Source organism: Cynocephalus volans, chromosome 9 (assembly GCF_027409185.1).
Source record: "Cynocephalus volans isolate mCynVol1 chromosome 9, mCynVol1.pri, whole genome shotgun sequence".
In the NCBI taxonomy this organism is placed as follows: Eukaryota; Metazoa; Chordata; class Mammalia; order Dermoptera; family Cynocephalidae; genus Cynocephalus; species Cynocephalus volans.
Window position 1 is genome coordinate 7,318,490 of NC_084468.1, and position 18,260 is coordinate 7,336,749.

At 45.1% G+C, this 18,260-nt stretch overlaps 1 protein-coding gene across 2 annotated transcripts in view; it reads left to right on the forward strand.

Moving 5' to 3' along the window:
• The window catches only part of STX18 (syntaxin 18), a 127,511-nt gene that overhangs the window by 102,584 nt on the left and 6,667 nt on the right, over positions 1-18,260 (forward strand). For both annotated transcript variants that reach the window (XM_063108103.1, XM_063108105.1), the window contains exons 6-7: positions 2,358-2,473; positions 10,352-10,440. In XM_063108103.1, coding sequence (XP_062964173.1) covers positions 2,358-2,473; positions 10,352-10,440 — 205 coding nt within the window. The remainder of the gene's footprint in view (positions 1-2,357; positions 2,474-10,351; positions 10,441-18,260) is intronic.

Consider the following 18,260-nt stretch of genomic DNA (forward strand, 5'->3'; position numbering starts at 1 on the left):
TTGTTTTTCTAGCTGTTCTTCTCTACCTCCACCCATTTTGTTTTAAACATTTTCAAACATATAGCAAAGTTGGATTTTACAGTGAACACCCATATATCTACCATCTAGATTTTACCATTTACATTTTACTGTGCTTCTTTTACCTGTCTGTTGTATACATTCATTTAGCCTCTTTTAAAAATGTATTCAAAGTAAATTGCAAGCAATACACTTCCACCTAAATACTTCAGCATGCTTGACTAGAGTCTAATGTTTGTTTAGCAGTGCTGCGGTGAATATCTTTGGGACTTTATCTTTGTGTATATTTGTGATACTTGGAATAGCAGATTGTATTTTCCAAAGATGGCTGCACCCAAATATATCCCATCCCATGTGCTCTTCTCAAAACATAATATCACTGCTCCATGGAGCTGGAGAGGTGGGGGTCTGTGCTCCTTCCCCTTGAGCCTGAGCAGACCATTGCAACTGCTTTGGACAGTAGACTATGACAGAAGTGACAGTGTGTGACTTCTGGGGCTGGGTCATGAAAGGCATTGAAGTTTCTGCCATAGTCTCTGAGACTGCCAGTAACACACTCACAAAGTCTCATGAAGAGGAAAGGAGGCTCCCAGCAAGCACCAACCTGCCAGCCGGGTGGGTGAATCCTGCAGCCCCCATCAGCCCTTCAGATGACGCAGTCCCATGACCCTCATGAGGAACCCCAAGCTGGAACTGCACAGCCAATCTGCTCCCAAATTCCTGACCCCAGAAACACTGTCAGGTAGTAAACGATTCTTATTCATTCAAGACATTAAGTTTTGTTACTCAGCCATAGTATCCAGAACATTGAGAAAGATATTATAGTTACTTTTGAAAATTCTTTTGTTAATGTTGTAAAGGAGCATTTCCCAAGCAGCCTTTCTTAGAACACTGATCTTGAAACAACTCTATGAAGAGGGTCTCTGCAGTCAAGTTATTTGGAAAAGATATCCTTTTTTGGAAATTCAGAAAGTATTTTTGCATATTAAAGGCCCTGAAGATTTGTATAGTGAAACACCCGTCTAGCTTTAACTCACTTTCTCAGACTTATTTGCCACAGAAGTCCTTTCTCATGAACTTGATGGGTAGAAAACAGTATGTAGAGCAGTTAAGCACATAGACTCCAGAGTTGGGTTCCCTGAGGTCACATCCCAGCCCAGCCACTTGCTAACTGTGTGACCTGGGCAAGTTTCCTAACTTCCATATACCTCTGTTTCTTCCTTTGTGAAAAGTTCGTTAATACTAGTGCCTACCTTATAGGGATGTTTTGGAATTAAATTTATCCATATAAAGTGCTTAGGAAAACATCCAGTACATAATAAGCCCTCAATAAATGTTAGCTGGCATTAGTAATATCCTAATGGGTATTTACATTTTTCTTTTATTTATAGTCTCTAACAAGGTGGAATTTATCGTTGATCTTTTTAGCATTCCGCCTGTAATTTCCATAGTGTTACGTAGATTTTAGTAAAGCTATTGCAAGGCTTGTTTCATAACCAAATTTTTTCTCTTATTAGCCATTTACTGGTATTTATAAAGCATTCATTCATTCAACGTGTATCTCTTAAACACTGAATGTCAGGCACTATCTAGGATCTTGGGTTAAGCAGCAAACAGGACTCAGAGAGGCAGAGACCTGCTCTCAAAGAATGTGCACTCCAGTGGGGCGAGGCCAGTAGTCAGCAGATAAGTCAGCAAGGGAAGGACAGGCCCTGATGTCTGCTGCAGAGGAAGGGGAGGGTCATTTCTTAGATAGGAAAGTCAGAGACTACATGGAAAAGAAGACCGTGCCTTGGGAAGAGCCTGGTGGGAAGGAGGTGAGGAGACTGCCAAGTGCAGTGGCCTCGGCTCCTGAAACAAGCCACTTCCATCAAGGGGATATTTAAGGGCTATGCTTCCCGAGTTAAACTATTTTAAAGTATTACTTGTAATGGGGGCGGGGGGGTCAGGGAGGCATGTATATTCAGCAATGCTTTGGCATTAGTGTAGAACCATTAGATTAGTGTAAATCCAGTTTCCTGGGTTTGTTGACCATGGGATGGTCAGCCTTCACTGACCATGTGTTGACATGGTATCATTCTATGTGGTGTGTTTAGTACTCACCAACTGCACAACCCACCCTGCATGCTGGTTACTGTGCTGTGGCTGGGAATGCAGAGCCTGAAGGCAGGAGTGTCAGCACCTATAATAAGTGAGGAAAAGTATGTCCAGAAGGCCACTGAGCCAGTAGAGGGACACAGAGCAGAAGTGCAGGAGGCACATATAGGATTCCCGTCTGTTGTCAAACAGGAATCCTGTTGTGGAATTAAATTAGATGACTGCTAATAATTTATTTTTAGATCTAAGCTGGAACCAGAACCAAATACAAAGACAAGAGAATCCACATCTTCTGAGAAAGTTTCACAGGATACTTCAAAAGACTCTGAAGAAAAACCTGTCACTGAAGAATGTCCAGGTATGAATTAAAATAAAAACCTTTCCTTTTGTTTCTTTCTTATGATATATAGGCAAGAATACGAAGTAGAAAAAAGGAACACAGACCCAGACATGTTGTGGTATTTGTATTTGCATAAAGCAAAGGAGGCACAGAGGGGGCCTCCTTTTGTCTGTGACAGTTGGATCTTACTGACTGCTGTGGAGGCAGGTAGAAGGATTCACGCAGTCACCTGGAGACTGGCAGGGTCCAGGAGAAAGGGGCTGATGGAGCTGTGCACCAATGGTGTGGGGACTGAAGCCTCAGACTCAGGAGGAAATATTGGAACTCTGTTCAGGGAGTCATACATGCCAGTCTCAGGGGAGGTAGTGCTGCCTCTCTGGTGGTGGGGCCATGTGCTGTCAGCACCAAGCTGGCATGGAGCTGGCTGCCTGCGTCGGGGGGAGCACATGGTCTCAGCAGCCTTCCACAGCCATTTGAGCCAAGGGGACAAAATGCAAGACTGGGTTAAATGCTTGCTGTCATCACAGGTACTAGATGGCCCATGACACACACCAGTTCCTGACACACAGTGGATGCTGAAGAAATATGGGGTCTCCTTAAAACATAGGGAAACATACATAATGTCATGGATGTCTTCCATCTGTGTGTCCAGCCAATGTGGCTCCCCTTGTATAAGGAATGCCTCTTAGTTTGCTGTATCTCAGACGGGTAGCAGAGCAGGGCTTTGCTTTCATGAATCACAGGGCAATGGTGTGCTGAAGCCAGGAGAGGCCTGAGAGTCGTCTTCAGCATCCTCTTCTGCAGTCTCACGATGGCTCTTGCTCACTCCTGTCCTCTGGACATGGAGGTCCTGAACACTTCACAGCCATTATCACCATCCTTACAGCTGCTCTCTGTGGGTTTCATGACCCTCTTTTCTTCAAATTAGCCATCTGAAAGTCTCAGAAGGCTGGGTAACTTGTCCGAGTTAACAGCTCATAAATGGTGGACCCAGAATTTATACATGGGTCTGTTTGAATTTGGAGCCCACGTTACACAAGCTGCTTCTCCATGTAATTCAGTCCTCTGCATTTTACAAGCAAGGGAATTCAGTATGCATAGTGGCTTTCCTAGCCTGAAAGATGCCAGAGGTCCTTTCCATAGTTTAATACAATGTTTGAAGGGACCTGCAAGGAAACGAACTTTATGGCACCCCTTCATTGTGCTGGGTACGTGCTGGGTACATGCTGGGTGTGTTAACAGATCTGCTTTGTATTGGGGTTTTTGAAGGATGTCTTGTCAGCATTTTATATTTGAGGAAACAGAGGTTTGAAGAAATTATGTGGCCTGTTCAAAGTCAAACAACAAGGAAGGGATGGCACTAGGATTCCATGTGGGTCATTCTGTGTGCAGAGCCTGAACCAATGTTTCTGGCGGCTGCTGTGATCCCAGAGGCCAGGAGCTCTGCATGGCTCCTGTTCCCGCCTGTCCCTAATGAGGCAAAACCCCAATATCACCCACGAAGTAATGGGCCCCGCTTCTCAGAAGACAATATACAGGAGCATTGTAACTAAATTTACTCATGTCAGACACAGCATATACATTCATTCATTCACTCAAGAAATATTGTTAGGGCTGGGCTGGCCAGTTAGCTCAGTTGTTTAGGGGGTGGTGCTTATAACACCAAGTCAAGGGTTCCATTCCTATACCAGCCAGCCACCACCACAAAAAAGAAAAAAGAAAGAAAAGAAATATTGTTAGGGCTGCTGAGAGTGGAGAGAAGCTACAGATTCTTGGGGCCTAGTGGAGGATAAACCTCATATGAAGATATTTAGACGGTCTGCCCTTGCACAAGTCCTGCCCTTGCCAAGCCCACACTGAACACTGTTGCGCCAGGCACTGTGCTAAGTGCTAGGGATACAACAGTGAGTAGAAAATAGGCACTTTTTCTTACGTCCAGTGGGGAAACGTGTTAAATAATTATACAGATGCTGTGAAATTATGATATGTGCCGTGAAAGAGAGGTCTGTTTGTTTAACATGAGAGATATGGCCTGTCACAGAGGTTGGAGACCTTGATATTCAGTAAAGACTTGAGGGAAGTAAGGGAGTGAACCACTTGGCCACTGGGGGGGAGAGTATTCCAGGCAGAAGGAGCAAGCAGTGCAGAGGCCCTAGGACAGGAGTGAGCCTGGAGTGGCTGCTGAGCATCCTGGAGGCCAGAGAGCAGGGTGAGAGCAGAAGGACATGAAAATGGGGAGGGACCAGGCCACTGGGTCCTGGGGTCCCTACAGGCCATGGGAGGACTGTGGCATTTACTCTGAGTGAGATGGGAAGCTATGGGCAGATTTGCACAGAGGACTGTCACACCTGACTATGTGTTAGAAGGATCCCTCTGGTTGCTCTGTTGAAATAGGTTGTTAGGGGAGCAAGGAGAGCAATAGGGGCAGTTAGGAGGTTACTAAAGTCACCAAGAAATAAGATAACGGTGGACTGCACTGTTTTAGTCCGTTTTGTGTCACTATAACAGAAATACCTGAGACTGGGTAATTTATAAAGAAGAGAGGTTTATTTGGCTTACAATTCTGGGACAGCTGCATCTGGAACGGGCCTCAGACTGCTTCTACTCATGGCGGAAAGCGGCAGGCAGCCGGTGAGTACAAGTAGATCATAGCAGGCAGCCGGCATGTACAAGCAGATCACATGGCGAGAGAAAGCAAGAGAGAGGAAGCAAGAGAGAGAGAGAAGGTGCCAGGGTCTTTTTAAGCAACAAGCTCTTGCAGGAACTAATAGAGCGAGAACTCACTTATTAATCCCCCCTCCCCCAGGGAGAGCATTAATCCATTCATGAGGGATCTGCCCCCATGACTCAATCAGTTTCCAACACTGCCACATTGGGGATCAAATTTCCACATGAGTTTTGGAGGGGACAACACATTCATACTCCATCATGCACCAAGCATGTTTGCAGGGGGTGAGAGAGAAGTGGTGGAATTCTGGGTATCTTTTGAAAGCAGAGCCAAAAAATTTGCTTCCTGTATGTGGGGCATGAGAAGGAAGGGTCAAGGAGGGCTGTAATATTTTTGGCACCTGGAAGGAAGGAGCTGCCCTTGACTGAGCCGAGGAAGACTGTTGGGGACTGGTTAGGTCAGGAATTCAGTGTGGGGTAGATAGTATTGACCCCATGAAACAGGCTGGGATCCCCAAGGAATACGGGTGGATAGAAGAAGATAAAGGACTGAGCCTTCCCGACACTTTGTGTCTGTCTGCCCTGCTTTCTTTCTCCCTAGCACTTACCACAAACATTCTATATGTTTTACTCATTTGTATACTTTATTATCTGTCTCCTCTGCTAAAATGTAAGTTCCATGAGGACAGGAACTTCTGCATTTTATTCACACCTGTAACACTGGCACCTAGAACAATGCCTGGCACATAAGAGGCGCTCATTGAATATTTGTTGAAAAACATGAATGAATGAAGACTCTCTTTGGAACACTGATTGCTTTTTGTTGCTGTGCAAGTGTTTCCAGATGTAAAAAGAACCTAATACCTCTGGGTGTTAGAAAGTAAGTAGTCAGAGTGAAAGAATGCTGTTCTTCATGATTTATATTTTTATCTTAAAGTCAGTATGTGGATACTTTGTAATTGCAAGGTGATCTCCTAGCGATATTAAGGTAGACCTCTTCAGTTTAGCTTTGACCAGCACGCAGAAGACAAATGGTATAACGCAGAGTGCTCCTTTAGAAGCAGTCTAGATCCCAGCTCCAGCACTTACTGGCACTTCTGGGCACCAGTCTGTGCTTTTTAAAAATGGGGGTGATGATACCTATCTTTCAGGGTTAATGGTAGTAATTGGGGTTAAAAACTTCTGTGCTTCAAAGGACACCGTCAACAAAATGAAAAAACAATTCATAGAATTAGAGAAAATATTTACAAATCGTACATCTAAGGGACTTATATCCACAATATAGAAAATGTTTACAACTCAATAATAAAAAGACAACCCAATTGAAGAACGGGCAAAAGATCTGGATAGAGATGTCTCCAGGGAAGATAGACAATGGCCAGTAAGTATGTGAAAAGATGCTCAGCATCATCAGTACTCATGGAAGTGCAAATCACAACCACCGGGAGATGCCACCTCACACCCTCTAGGATGGCTAGAATGAAAAAAGACAGGTTTTACCAAGGGTTGGTGAGGATGTGGAGAAATCGGAGCCCTCATACAGGTGAAAACTCTCCAGACATCGGGACTAGGCAGTGAGAAGGCCTAGGAGGGAGAAACGAGGTGGGTGTACTTGAGTGCACATGTGCACGTGCACACACAGGAAGAAGGCCTGTTCATCAGGGCACAAGCAAGAACAGCACAAGGAGAGACAGAGGCAGAGGCCTGATCCTGCAGGGGCTTACAGGCCTCGTAAAGAGTCTGGCTTTGAAGCTAAGTGTAGTGAGAAGCCCCTGGAGGTTTTGAAGTTGGGGACAGTGGTCATGTTCTAAAACCCCTGTAACTGCTCTGAGAAGTTGGAGTAGAGGCAGATAGATGTGTCAGGAATGGCTCGCAGCAGTCAAGATTCATGGTGACGGTGTCTGCCATTAGGGAGGCAGCCACAGAGATGGAGGTGAGAAGTACTCAAACTCAGGTTGTGTTTGGAGCCTGCGCTCAGCTAGTACGGAGCATGTGAGATGTGTGGGACAGAGCAGTCAGCGGTGACTTGTGGGAGGGAGCAGCTGGGTGGAAGGTGGTGTCATTGCGTGAGATGAAGACTGCTGCAGGTGCCGTTCAGCAGCAAGACTGGGTGGAGTGGGTGGGAACAGGATCAAAATTCCGGTCTACACACGTTAGGTCTGGGATGCCTGTTTGATATTCAGGTGGAAACAGTGAGCCAGTTGGAGTGAGCAGGAAGAACTCAGGGCTGGAGACTTGGGGAGTCACAGGAAATAGGGAGTTTAGACCCACAGGCCTGGATGTATCCCCTGAAAAGGGGAGGGGAGGGGATGGGAGAAGAAGGCCAAGGCGACAGGGGAGAGGCCTGTGCCCAGCTTTCAAGGTGCTGCCCTGTTTTCTGAGGCCTTTGATGTTTCCTCTTCTTGCCAAACTTGTTGTTGCCAAGGTAAATTGCTTTCCCCCTACACCCAGCTACTCCTCCTTTAAAGGGCTGTATATGTGCCCTTTCCTTTGTGCCAGATGGACCACATTCATGGACATTTTTTGCTAAATTTATCTATGGTTGCCGGGAAGGTTTTTTTTTTTTTTTTAACCTGGGCTATATGGATGATGTCCTTTAATTTATCTTTGTTTTTCAGCTTTTTTTCATTTTCCTTTTGAAACTTGAGATATAACTTAGACCAAAAGTGTTTTGGTATAGGACTAGATGGTATAGTTCTATGCAGAGGATAGTCTCTTACCTGTCATACTCCTGTTTTTTTTTTTAAAAAAAGCACTACTTTTGTTACTTTTTCACTTAGCATTATTAAGCACCTCTGTGGTCTGTCCGAATCTGATGCTTAGGCCTTTTCCTCAACATTCCTGCTTAGCCAGGATGCAATTTGTACCTATTTGTAATTTGTTTCCTGACATCAGTTTCCCCTAGCATTAAAGATGGGTATAGTTACTTGTGAATACTTATTATCTTTTTTCTCAAGTGCATCATGGTTCCTGCCCTCAGGGGGTGACAGTTGACAGGGAGGATAAGATTCCAGCTCCTGGGAGAAAGTAGTGCCCTAACAGAGGGCAGAGTTCAGGCAGAGGGTCAGAGAGACTTCAAGAGGAAGTAGCATTGAGAAGTGAGCCTGGACCTGTTAAAAAGGAGGTTTAGAAAGTGTAGACAGAGCAAATAGCATGAGCAAATGTTCAGATGCCAGAAAACATGGAGATTGGTGTGGAATATAGTCAGTAAAGAAAACCCTGGGTGGTCAGTGAAGCAGGTGAAAAGGGGAGGAGTAGTGGGAATTAAGGTTGGAAAGGTGGGCAGGACCGGACCACATAAGGCCTTGAGTGCCAGAACAAGAAGTCTGGACTTGACTCTGTTGGCTTTGGGGCATGCTGGCGGTCTGGGCGGAGGTCTGGCACCATGAGTGCTGTGCTTCGGACTAATGCTTGGGGCAGCAGGTCAGGAAGGCGTTGGATGGCCACAAACTTGAGCATGTGGTAGAGTATGAGTTCTGTTAGCCAGACTTTCCCATGCTAGCTCAGAGTTCATTCATTCTTGGTTCAGATATAAGCAAAGTTTCTGTGTTTCTAATTTTGATGTTCTTATCCTTAAAAAAATAAAATCAGTTAAAGCTTGAAGTAGGAGCCATAACAAAGACAAGTAGGAGACGGAGAGCTCTTAGGGGTGAGTGGGATGGATGATAAGTACAGATGTTCCTACCTGAAGAATGTCATCTCAGGAAAACACCAGATTGGTTTCTTTAGATGCTCTCAGCCAGTCTTTTATATACAAGGTTTTCCTATAATGACAGTTCTGGCAAAAACAGCCATTTTTTAAAAAAACCTGCACTGAGTCATGGATGACATGAAGATTTTTTGTTGAAGACATATTCCCAGCAATAACCATACCTTTCATGCATGGTCTGCCTAATCTGCTTTCTCTAAATTGTTGCTCTCATTTTGTTCTTTCCCACTATCAAAAGTCCCTGGACTTTTGCCCATCTCTTTGGGCTGAGATCAACTTTGAAAATTTTACTAAGATTGAGGAAGAAAGAAGCAGTAGCAATATTTGCCTTTGAGTACTTGGCAACCTATTGACAACCCCAGACACTACTGAGACTGTCAGACACAGTGTCTTCCTTGCAGTCTCTACCAGGGAGCAATCCCTGCCATCGCAGTCCTCTATAACCACCTCCCCCCCCCCATTATGGAATGTACAGACCACTCTCACATCATCCTGGGTGGCAGCAGTCCTTTCTAGGAGCCTGTGGTATTGATATGCTTCATTAAGGATCCATCACATGTTTATCTGATCATGATCAAAAAGTTTTCTAGATTAAAATGATTATACACTCCCATTCTGCAGTTCCACACCCAGGTATCTACCCTAGAGCAATACTCCAGCATGCACACAAAGCGTGGACTGGGACCTGGTACCATTATATCAGTGAAAAGTCTGAAATAACTGAAAGTTTGTCAAAGGAATTATGATTTCATAAAGAATAGCATATCCTCACGATGGAACATTACGCAGCAGTTTAAAAGAATGGAGTGGATCTATGTGTACTGACCTAAGATGATCTCCAAGATATACTGATAAATCATAAAATACAAGTTTTAGAACAATACATTATCATTGATATCTTTGTGACAAACAAGCCACCACACAAAAAACCATGTATTATTTGTGGGTTTCGGGGTGTGAGTAGAGAATGGCATATCTGTTTGTATGTGAGTATACTTAGGTAAAGTCACTGAGGCTATGTCAAAGCAATAGTTTTCTGGGAGAGAAATAGGATTGGGAAACGGTATATAATTTCCTGTATTTTGTGTATATGTGTGTGTGTGTATATATTTACAGTAAAAATATACATATCTTTTGCAGGCTTTACAAGTGTATAAGTATGTGAGTGTGTTTTGAAGTAAAATATGCTTTAAGACTAATTCTGAAGAATATCTATTTAGTGTGCAGCCACTGATGAAATCAGTGTAATATCAAAACTGTGCATAGGTCCCCCCTGCCCATCACATACACACATACACATGCAAGCATATGTATGTACAAACACAATTTAAAGCCTAAACATTGTAGAAGAATCATGTCTGCAATGCCTGATTATTAGCCTCCATATGATCGAATATGGACAAAGCTGTAAGCTTCTGCCCACCTCATATTTTTGATATGCCTGTGTCCTAAGCCAACCTATTTTAAGAGAATATTTGGCCTTCTATTTTTGTTTCTTTTCTTTTTTTTTTTTTTAACAGAAAATACTTTGGCCAAAGCACGACCTGAATTGGGAACCTGGGGGAATGGCAAAGGTGAAGATGAATTATCCCCAGAAGAAATACAAATGGTAACACTATTCTCTGCTTAATCATTTATTTTAAACTGGTTTTCATAAGACTGTTTCATCGAGTTGGCGGTTATGTTAAATGCCTTTGTCCTGGTTTTTATGCAGAATTTTTAAAATTATTAATATATATTTTATATACACTTTGCCACTTGATTTCTTAATTCTTAGGGTGCATTTCATGTTTTAAATTTGCAGTAGCACAATTAAAGAAGAAATTGCCTTGAAATAATTTTACTACTAATAAATGTCTTTTCACAGCAGTAAAATAGTCTTCTAGGCAAAACAGGTCTTTTGTAATTGTCGCTATGGTGCTTTTTAATTGTTTGAATTGTTAGTGTTACGGTAATGTGAAGAAAGCATAAGTAATGACTGAAAAATGAAGAGAGTAATGCTTGAGCTGTTAATACCACCTGCTTTTAGTTACCTGTCTCCTAGTTACCGTTGTTATAGTTTATCATCTCTGGGTGGGTTTTAAAAGGAAACAGGTTTGGCAGGAGCCCTGCCAGCTCATTCCCAGCAGTGTCTGTGTACAGCTCCTCCGGGCATTGGTGTGGCAGAAGCCAAATGCTATGGAGCTGCCCATGCCTGGGAGCAGATGTTTCTAGAGCTGCCCTCATGGAACATGGTTCCTACATAGCATGCTTTCCAGTGGCTGTGCCTGGCAAATCTTCATTCGTGCACCAGTTTACAGTTGACAGAACTTTGAGTGCTCATTTTCTCCATGCTACTCAATAATCACAGTAAGAAGTTGGGAGCTTATCATCTGCTTTCAGTGTTGGTGGAAAGCAGGAAAGGGTCTTGCCCAAAGTCCCCGAGTTAATAAGTGGAAGAGCTGGATGTCCAACCCTCAAGAAGGTAAGTGGAGATCAGGCCAAAGCTCTGTGGAGTAAGAATGGGCTCCCTTCTTCCCCAGCCGTGAGCCTCGCAGACTGAGGCCTTTGTGTTACTGGTTACTCCACCCGAAACGCTTTTTCTCTCCACTCCCATCATGTCTTACAGCTCTCAGATGTTACCTCCTCAGACTGTCCTGCCCTGCCCACCCAACCTGAAGTGGCTGCAGCAGGTTATTTTAAACGGCAAAGCAGGATCATCAGTAGTAACTACTGGAATGTTCTGTTTGCCAGTATTAAGTTATTACATATACTTGTGAACACCTTCTATATGCCAAGCCTTTTACATATGTTGTCTTGTTTGACCCTGGTAACCATCCAGTGAAGTAGGAATTACCACTGTTATTCAGCGGAAGAAAATGAGGCAAGCCTTGCCCCAGGTCGCAGAGCCAGCAGAACAGTCCAGCCAGTTCTGCTCCCCAGCTCTGGTGAATGTCACCACACAGGAATAGTGTGGCACGCTGACATGGAACGTCCAGGCACAGGAGTCAGCAGGGGTCCTCAAAAGTGTTGCACACGTAGGCATGCAGGCCTGGGCCCTGCAGGGACAGCCAAGGCCACATGCCTGTCTCTTGAACACTGGCTGCCAAGGGCAGAGGACTGGCTCGGGAGCCTCTTGCTCTCCAGGCTTCCCGTTACTTCTCCATGCCTGGAATAAAGGACTAACACAGATATCTCTTTCCCAAAAATGGCATGAATAAGTGAAGACAGAGGCAAGAAGCCAAGAGGCAGCACAGGCTAGTGTATAGGCTCTGCATTCATCTGGCTGGGATCCACTCCCAGCCTAATCCCCATAACTCTATGCCATCTCACTGCCCTGGGCCTCCGTTTCCTTATTTGTGAAATGGGCAAATAATGGCCACTTCACAGGTGGGGCTAATGACTATGTGAGCTCACCCATAATGTGCACACAGCACAGCAGGTGCTCGTAAAATTGAGTTCCCCTGCCTTCGCCTTCAGAGTGACAGGTTACGCAGTGAGTCACAACAGCCTCTCCCCTGCACAGAGTGGAAGAGACCGGGCAGCGCTCAGGCTTGTGGATCATAGCTGCTCATGTGCAGGGAAATGCCATCTACAGGGAGGGACTGGGATACACTGTCCTCACAGCAGGATCAGGTCTTTCAGGATGGCAGCTGGGATTCAGTTGAGTTTAGCACATATTTCATACACAGTACAATTTCACACACACTTATCCACCCAGATGAGTGGCTTCCCCCTTAAAAGCCTCACCTTAGAAGCTCAAAACATTTCCACTGATGGTACCGTTACCTGTGACTTTCCTGGGACTTGCTTTAGGGACATTCCTTCAGAGCCTGTAATACTTTCTTTGGAATAATAAGCAGAGCTACTGTCTTTGTCCTTCACAGACCAAATAACTCTGAGCTAAGGAAGTAGCTCAGACACCTTAAAGTGACCTTCAAGGCCCTGCCTTCCTCTCCAGTTTCTCTCATATCCCAGAACACACCCTCTGACTTCATGTGCTGAGTCACCAAATTCAGTAGATGTGGCACCTGGAAGCCTCAGGTGTCTGGTGTGCAGAGATTGGAGGAAGACTACAGCAAGGGTCCAGGCCAGTCTGGGCCTTGCCCAGAGAGTGGCAGTGGAGGCAAAGTCACGAGCGGTGTTGGGGAGATGGACTGGACTTTATATCCACTGGAAGACACTGAGAGGGGGAAAGAGCCCTGAGCTTTCTAATTTGGGTAATCAGGAGAAGGGAGGGCACACAGAAGGAAGGCCGGCCAGCTGGAGCAGACGATGGATTTCATTTTGGACAGGTATGAGTTGGAGGTGCCTTTGGGGCACCCCTGGGAGGTGTCTGGTGCACCATGGGATCTGCAGCTCAGGCTAGAGAGGCGTGTGTAGGAGACATCTTAAAGGTGGCGCTGGAACACGGGCTTGGATGAGGTCCCTAGAAACAGTGCATGCAGGGGCAAAAGGAGAAGGGGCCATGGCCATCACCCTGGGGGACACTCCACTGGAGGGCAGGCTGAGGCAGAGAAGCCGCCTGATGAAAGAACAGTTGGATCATATTCCCTTCTTATAGTCAAGTTATGGCAAAAGTTTCTTAAAGTCTCATAGTTTTTCACCAATTTATACAAAATAATTTTATTAGTGGAAATGATGAGTCATGTTTTCCCAAGTATTGTAGCATTGCCACATTTCTTTGCTAGAGATAAGAATGTGTACATCCCTGCCTCTTCATTAAGAAAGAATACGCGTGTATTTCAGCAGAATTTACCTTACTTTCTGTGTTGGGCTTTTTTTTTTTTAATGCACTCCCCACCCTTAGTAAAGGAAATAGCTGGAATAATAATAGAGTCAGTTGTTTGTCAGAGGATTGTGCCTTTCTGCTGGAGGCAGTGTTTAGCAGCAGAGGTTTGTTAAGCTTTGCAGACACATGACTTAGAAGCCTCCAGGAGCATGGAAGGGGACCAGAGGAAGCTGGCAGCAAGGAGATCTGCAGTCTCCTGCTGCTACGGTCCTGTTGAGAGATGATGAAGGGGCATGGGTGTTGGGGCTAGACAGAGTGGACTATGAATCCTTTATATCACTCACTGTCTGTGTAATTTGGGGCAAGAAAATTATCCTCCCTGAATTTCGTTCTGGTCAGGATCAACTGCCCACAGAATCGTCATGAGCACTAGGTGCAGTCGTATCAGTAAGAGCACCCAGCAGAGGGCAGGGCACACAGCAGCTGCTCAGCACATGTGGGCTCCCGCATCCAAGGAGAGGACACTGTGGTGTCTGTGCACCATGGCATTCACCACGCACGTCCAGCATGAGATTTAGCAACTATGTGGAAAACTAGTGTTCACAGAGTAAGGCTCTTCTTCTCATAATGACTGTTGATACATCACACTTCCATTTCATTCTGCTGTCCCAACTGGGTCATTGCCTAAAAACATGCCAGTGACCATCCCCAGTAGTACTGGTTATTTCAGCATCATAGTACCAATGACCAAAGCAGTCAGAATCAGCCGGACTTCCTAATTTTTCTTATATTACTGCAAGTGGGCTGAGCAGAAGGCTGTAATGTTCAGTACTTTTATGACAGGCTATTTAATATTCAGTTAATTCCTCTCTTAATTGGGAACAATAACTAAGTACCATATCTTAGTCTGACTAACAAAAATCTTATTTAAAAAGTTCAACCTCAAAAAACGAAGCAAAAGAAATACCACACTATTGGTTTTAAATTGGAAATTGTTGAAGCAAATCGTGATCATAATTCATCATCACTGTTTCGGAATTTCTCCTCAGGGTAAAATAATGAATTAAGCCCTATAATAGCAATTCGATTCATTATTTCACCCAAAGGAGCAGTTGTTATAAATTCCAAAATGGTTGCAGGGTATTATATGATTTGCACAATAAATTTTCATTTATAACTCATGATACAGGTATATTAATGCCTTTGAGTCAGCAGATGTGTGGTCAGGCTGACTGGAACCAAATTGTTTTCTGATGTTACATCAAGAAAATTCCTCCTTTTCAAAGCCCACATACACTTTATTTGCCTCAAGTGAAACCACCTGCATTTATTGATGTACTCCTTAGGATAAATTTTAAAGACATGAATATGACTTCTGTTTCTCAAATCCATATGAAAGGTGTCTCTAGCCCCTGACCCCTTGCAGGCAAGGCTTGCAGTCTGTGGCCAAGTTCACCTCATGCGTCAGAACACGACGGTCATTGGCAGAACCTGAGCACCATACAGCAAGACCTAGAGTGCAGACCCTGGCAAAGCTCCAGGTTCACAGCGGCACAGCTGGGGATCAAGTTGAGGGTGGCTGAGCCAGGAGTATGAAAGAGCTTGGCACAGAGAAGGCATGCCAGAAGAACCCAGGAAGGGCCTGGGCAGTTGGTTCCTGAGCCAAGGGGGCCAGACTGCTTTCTGGGACAACCCCTGCAGTCTTCAGTCAGCTGCTCTTGGGTCTTTGCAATGCAGAACTACTCCTGGCCTCATATTATACTCAAGGCCTTTGTAGGAGTGATTTTCTTTTTAAAATCTATAATAAAGAGTAGATTGGAAAAGGATTTCTGTAAAAATATATTCAGAATGTGGATTTGTGTCCTTTAAACCAGATTAGAAACCTTTAACAGTGTCCAACTGACTCCTAAATGGAATAAAGCAGTTAAATAATATTGTTTAACACACACATAACACACACTATGTGCCCAGTACTGCTCTAGCACTTCAGCATCTGTTAATTTGTGCACTCCTATGTGGGACGGAGTATTGCTGGCCCCATTTTACAGAGAGCTTAAGTCACCAGTCCAGGGCCACATAGCTCCCAAGTCCTAGACTCTTAAACATGATGCTGTACACCTATGGTTAGAGAGTGCGGGGAGGTTGCTGGGGGAGAAGGGATTATTCTGGCCAAAGGAAAGCATTGTATTTTGGTAAGAGACCTAAACAGTGTAGAGTGGTTGGACCATGGCAGGGAGCCCAGAACAGCAGGCTGTCTACTGTGATACTTGGGGGCCCTCCCCACCCACTCTACCTACCAGTTCGTGGATGAAGTATTTCTTAGACTGCTTTCAGGTTTGTCTTTGCAGGGAAGGTAGACATAGCTGTCTATGTTGCTGACCACGGGGACCAGGCCTTTCATTCAGTGGTGTACCTTGCGAACTCTGTGTGGGGAGGTGACATGGATATTCAATCAGAGACAGACACTAGCAACTGCGGCCCAGCGAGCTCTGGAAGACGCTGGGTGTACATGTTGCAGTGCCTGAGAGGGTGCAATGGCCAGGAGCCACAGCGGCACTCTAGAATTTGAGACCAGAGAGGCAGAAGGGGCCATCAAAGCATCTAGCTACTCGTTTCACATATGCAGCATCTGACTCCCAGAAAGAGTAAATAACGATAACATTTATCAAGAGCTTACTATGTTCCATGCACTTTGGCAAACAACTTACATGCTTTAATTCGTGTGCTCCTTCTAACAGCGCTACTACGTACGTATTATTATTATCCCCATTTTAGTGACAAAGAGGTACAGAGAGATTAAGTCACCTGCCTAACATCATCCAGCTTAGAGGGTGAAGGAGCTGGACTTCCAGCCACGGCTTCACCACCTCAGGATCAGAAGGAAAGGATAAGAATCACCACATCTGTACACAAAGCAACAGGCCACCCAGAAGCCAGTGGCTGGCCCAGGGTCACCCAAGGGTTCCCATGAGGCCCAGAACTGGCTCCTATGTCCACCTGGTACTTCCACCACCTACCTCTGCCACCCAGCCTCAGACAGAGCGGAGGCATACAGGTTTGTAGATAGCGTGTAGATAGCATGTAGACAGCGATGGAAACTATCCTGAAGCCTGGTGCAAAAGAGTGTTGTCAGCAACCTGGCTGTTACCTAGTCAGCCTGAGCCCTGCCAGGCTCCATTAAGTAGTGACCTTGCACTTGTCTGTGGGAAACAGGCTTTCTTTTAAAACATGATTTCCTTGTAACCCCCACCCTTTGAATGTAGGCTGCTCTCCATTAAAGCTCCTGGCTGATGGCAAACCTATCTCCAGCCCTTATCACGTTTGATCCTTCAAGGCATCTGTCTGTCTCTTCCTCTAGGGGCTGGGTATTTCTCAGGTGGCCTCAAAAACCCATGGGGTCGAAGGAAATCAGAGCCAGAATCTAATCCCACTTCTGACTGCCACTGAAGGCTGACATGAGTGTTCAGGAGTAACAATTACTGAGGCCTACCAGGAGGTGCAGCACTGTACCACGTGCCTCAATGGGGGGACAGAAACGCTTTGTTCCCAAGGAACTTTCCAGTAATAAGTCAGTCACCTCAGACCACTAGTTAATTTTGTTTAGGCACCATTTCAAAGCATAAAAGGACTGGATTTAAAAGGGCATGGCCATATTTTGTCATTAGAAAAATTCAAGGAAAGTGCTCCCCCTCAAAAAAAAACAAAAACCCAGAGTAGTACCTGAGAGAATTAGTCAAAGTGAATTAGCACCTACATGCTGAAGTAATTAAGTGAATTAGCACCTACATGCTTTCCTTAAATACTGGGCTTTTAAGTAACTTGAGTTGACAGTTAACAGAGCTGATACTTTCAACTCAGAAGTGAAGTTTTTATTCTCTTAAGTAGCCTTGTTGATGCCCAATTGAAAGTGCTATAGCAGGACTGTGTCAGCAGCCCGCAAGGTGGCCTGCCCTGGTTGAGCTTCCTCAGCTCTTCCACCCTTCCTGAAGCTTCACCAGCCCACCCATTTTCTGACCTTGGAAGTCTGGGGTGGAGCAGAGGTGCCTGTGTTTTCATGAGCAGCCGGGGCTGAGAACCAGTGCCCTGTAGTGTCAGCCGCCTCCCCCTCCCCCACCCCCACCCCCGCAAGTGTGAGAAATGCTGTGAGGGACTTTTTCACAAGAGAGGGAATGACAGAAGGTGGTTCATTCTGCCCTGACGCATCACATCACTAGGAAGGTGTCTGTTTTGGGTTTGGGGGGAGAGAGCTGGCCTGTACACAGGTGACAGGCTGGAGAGCGGGCTGTTGTGAGACTTATGAGTGCCGGCTTGTGGAGTGCCACCGCAGCCTGCGTGGTCATTATGAGTCCCATAGCCACAGCCTTTCTCCATTCTTGCTTTACTAAGTTGGTGACAGACTTCAAAGCCTCTGGAGGGCAAGGGCTGGCTTATGTTTTTTCTCCCCTCCCTACCCGTGTGCCTCAGAAAGTATTTGTGAATTTGACAGTGGCTTTAGTAGATGTGAAAGAACAAATGGAATGCTTTTTCAAAGTTGGGTTCCACACAGTTCCCACCCTCAGGAAGCTCAGAGCCACACTGAGAGTTTGGAACATGCACAATTTATTACATAGGATTAATATCCTATGAGATTTTCAGAAAATGCTCAGCCAAGGATAGAAAAATGAGAACTAACTTCGAGCTTGGGGTCAGGGAAGGTCTCATGGGGAAGCTGGGCCTGT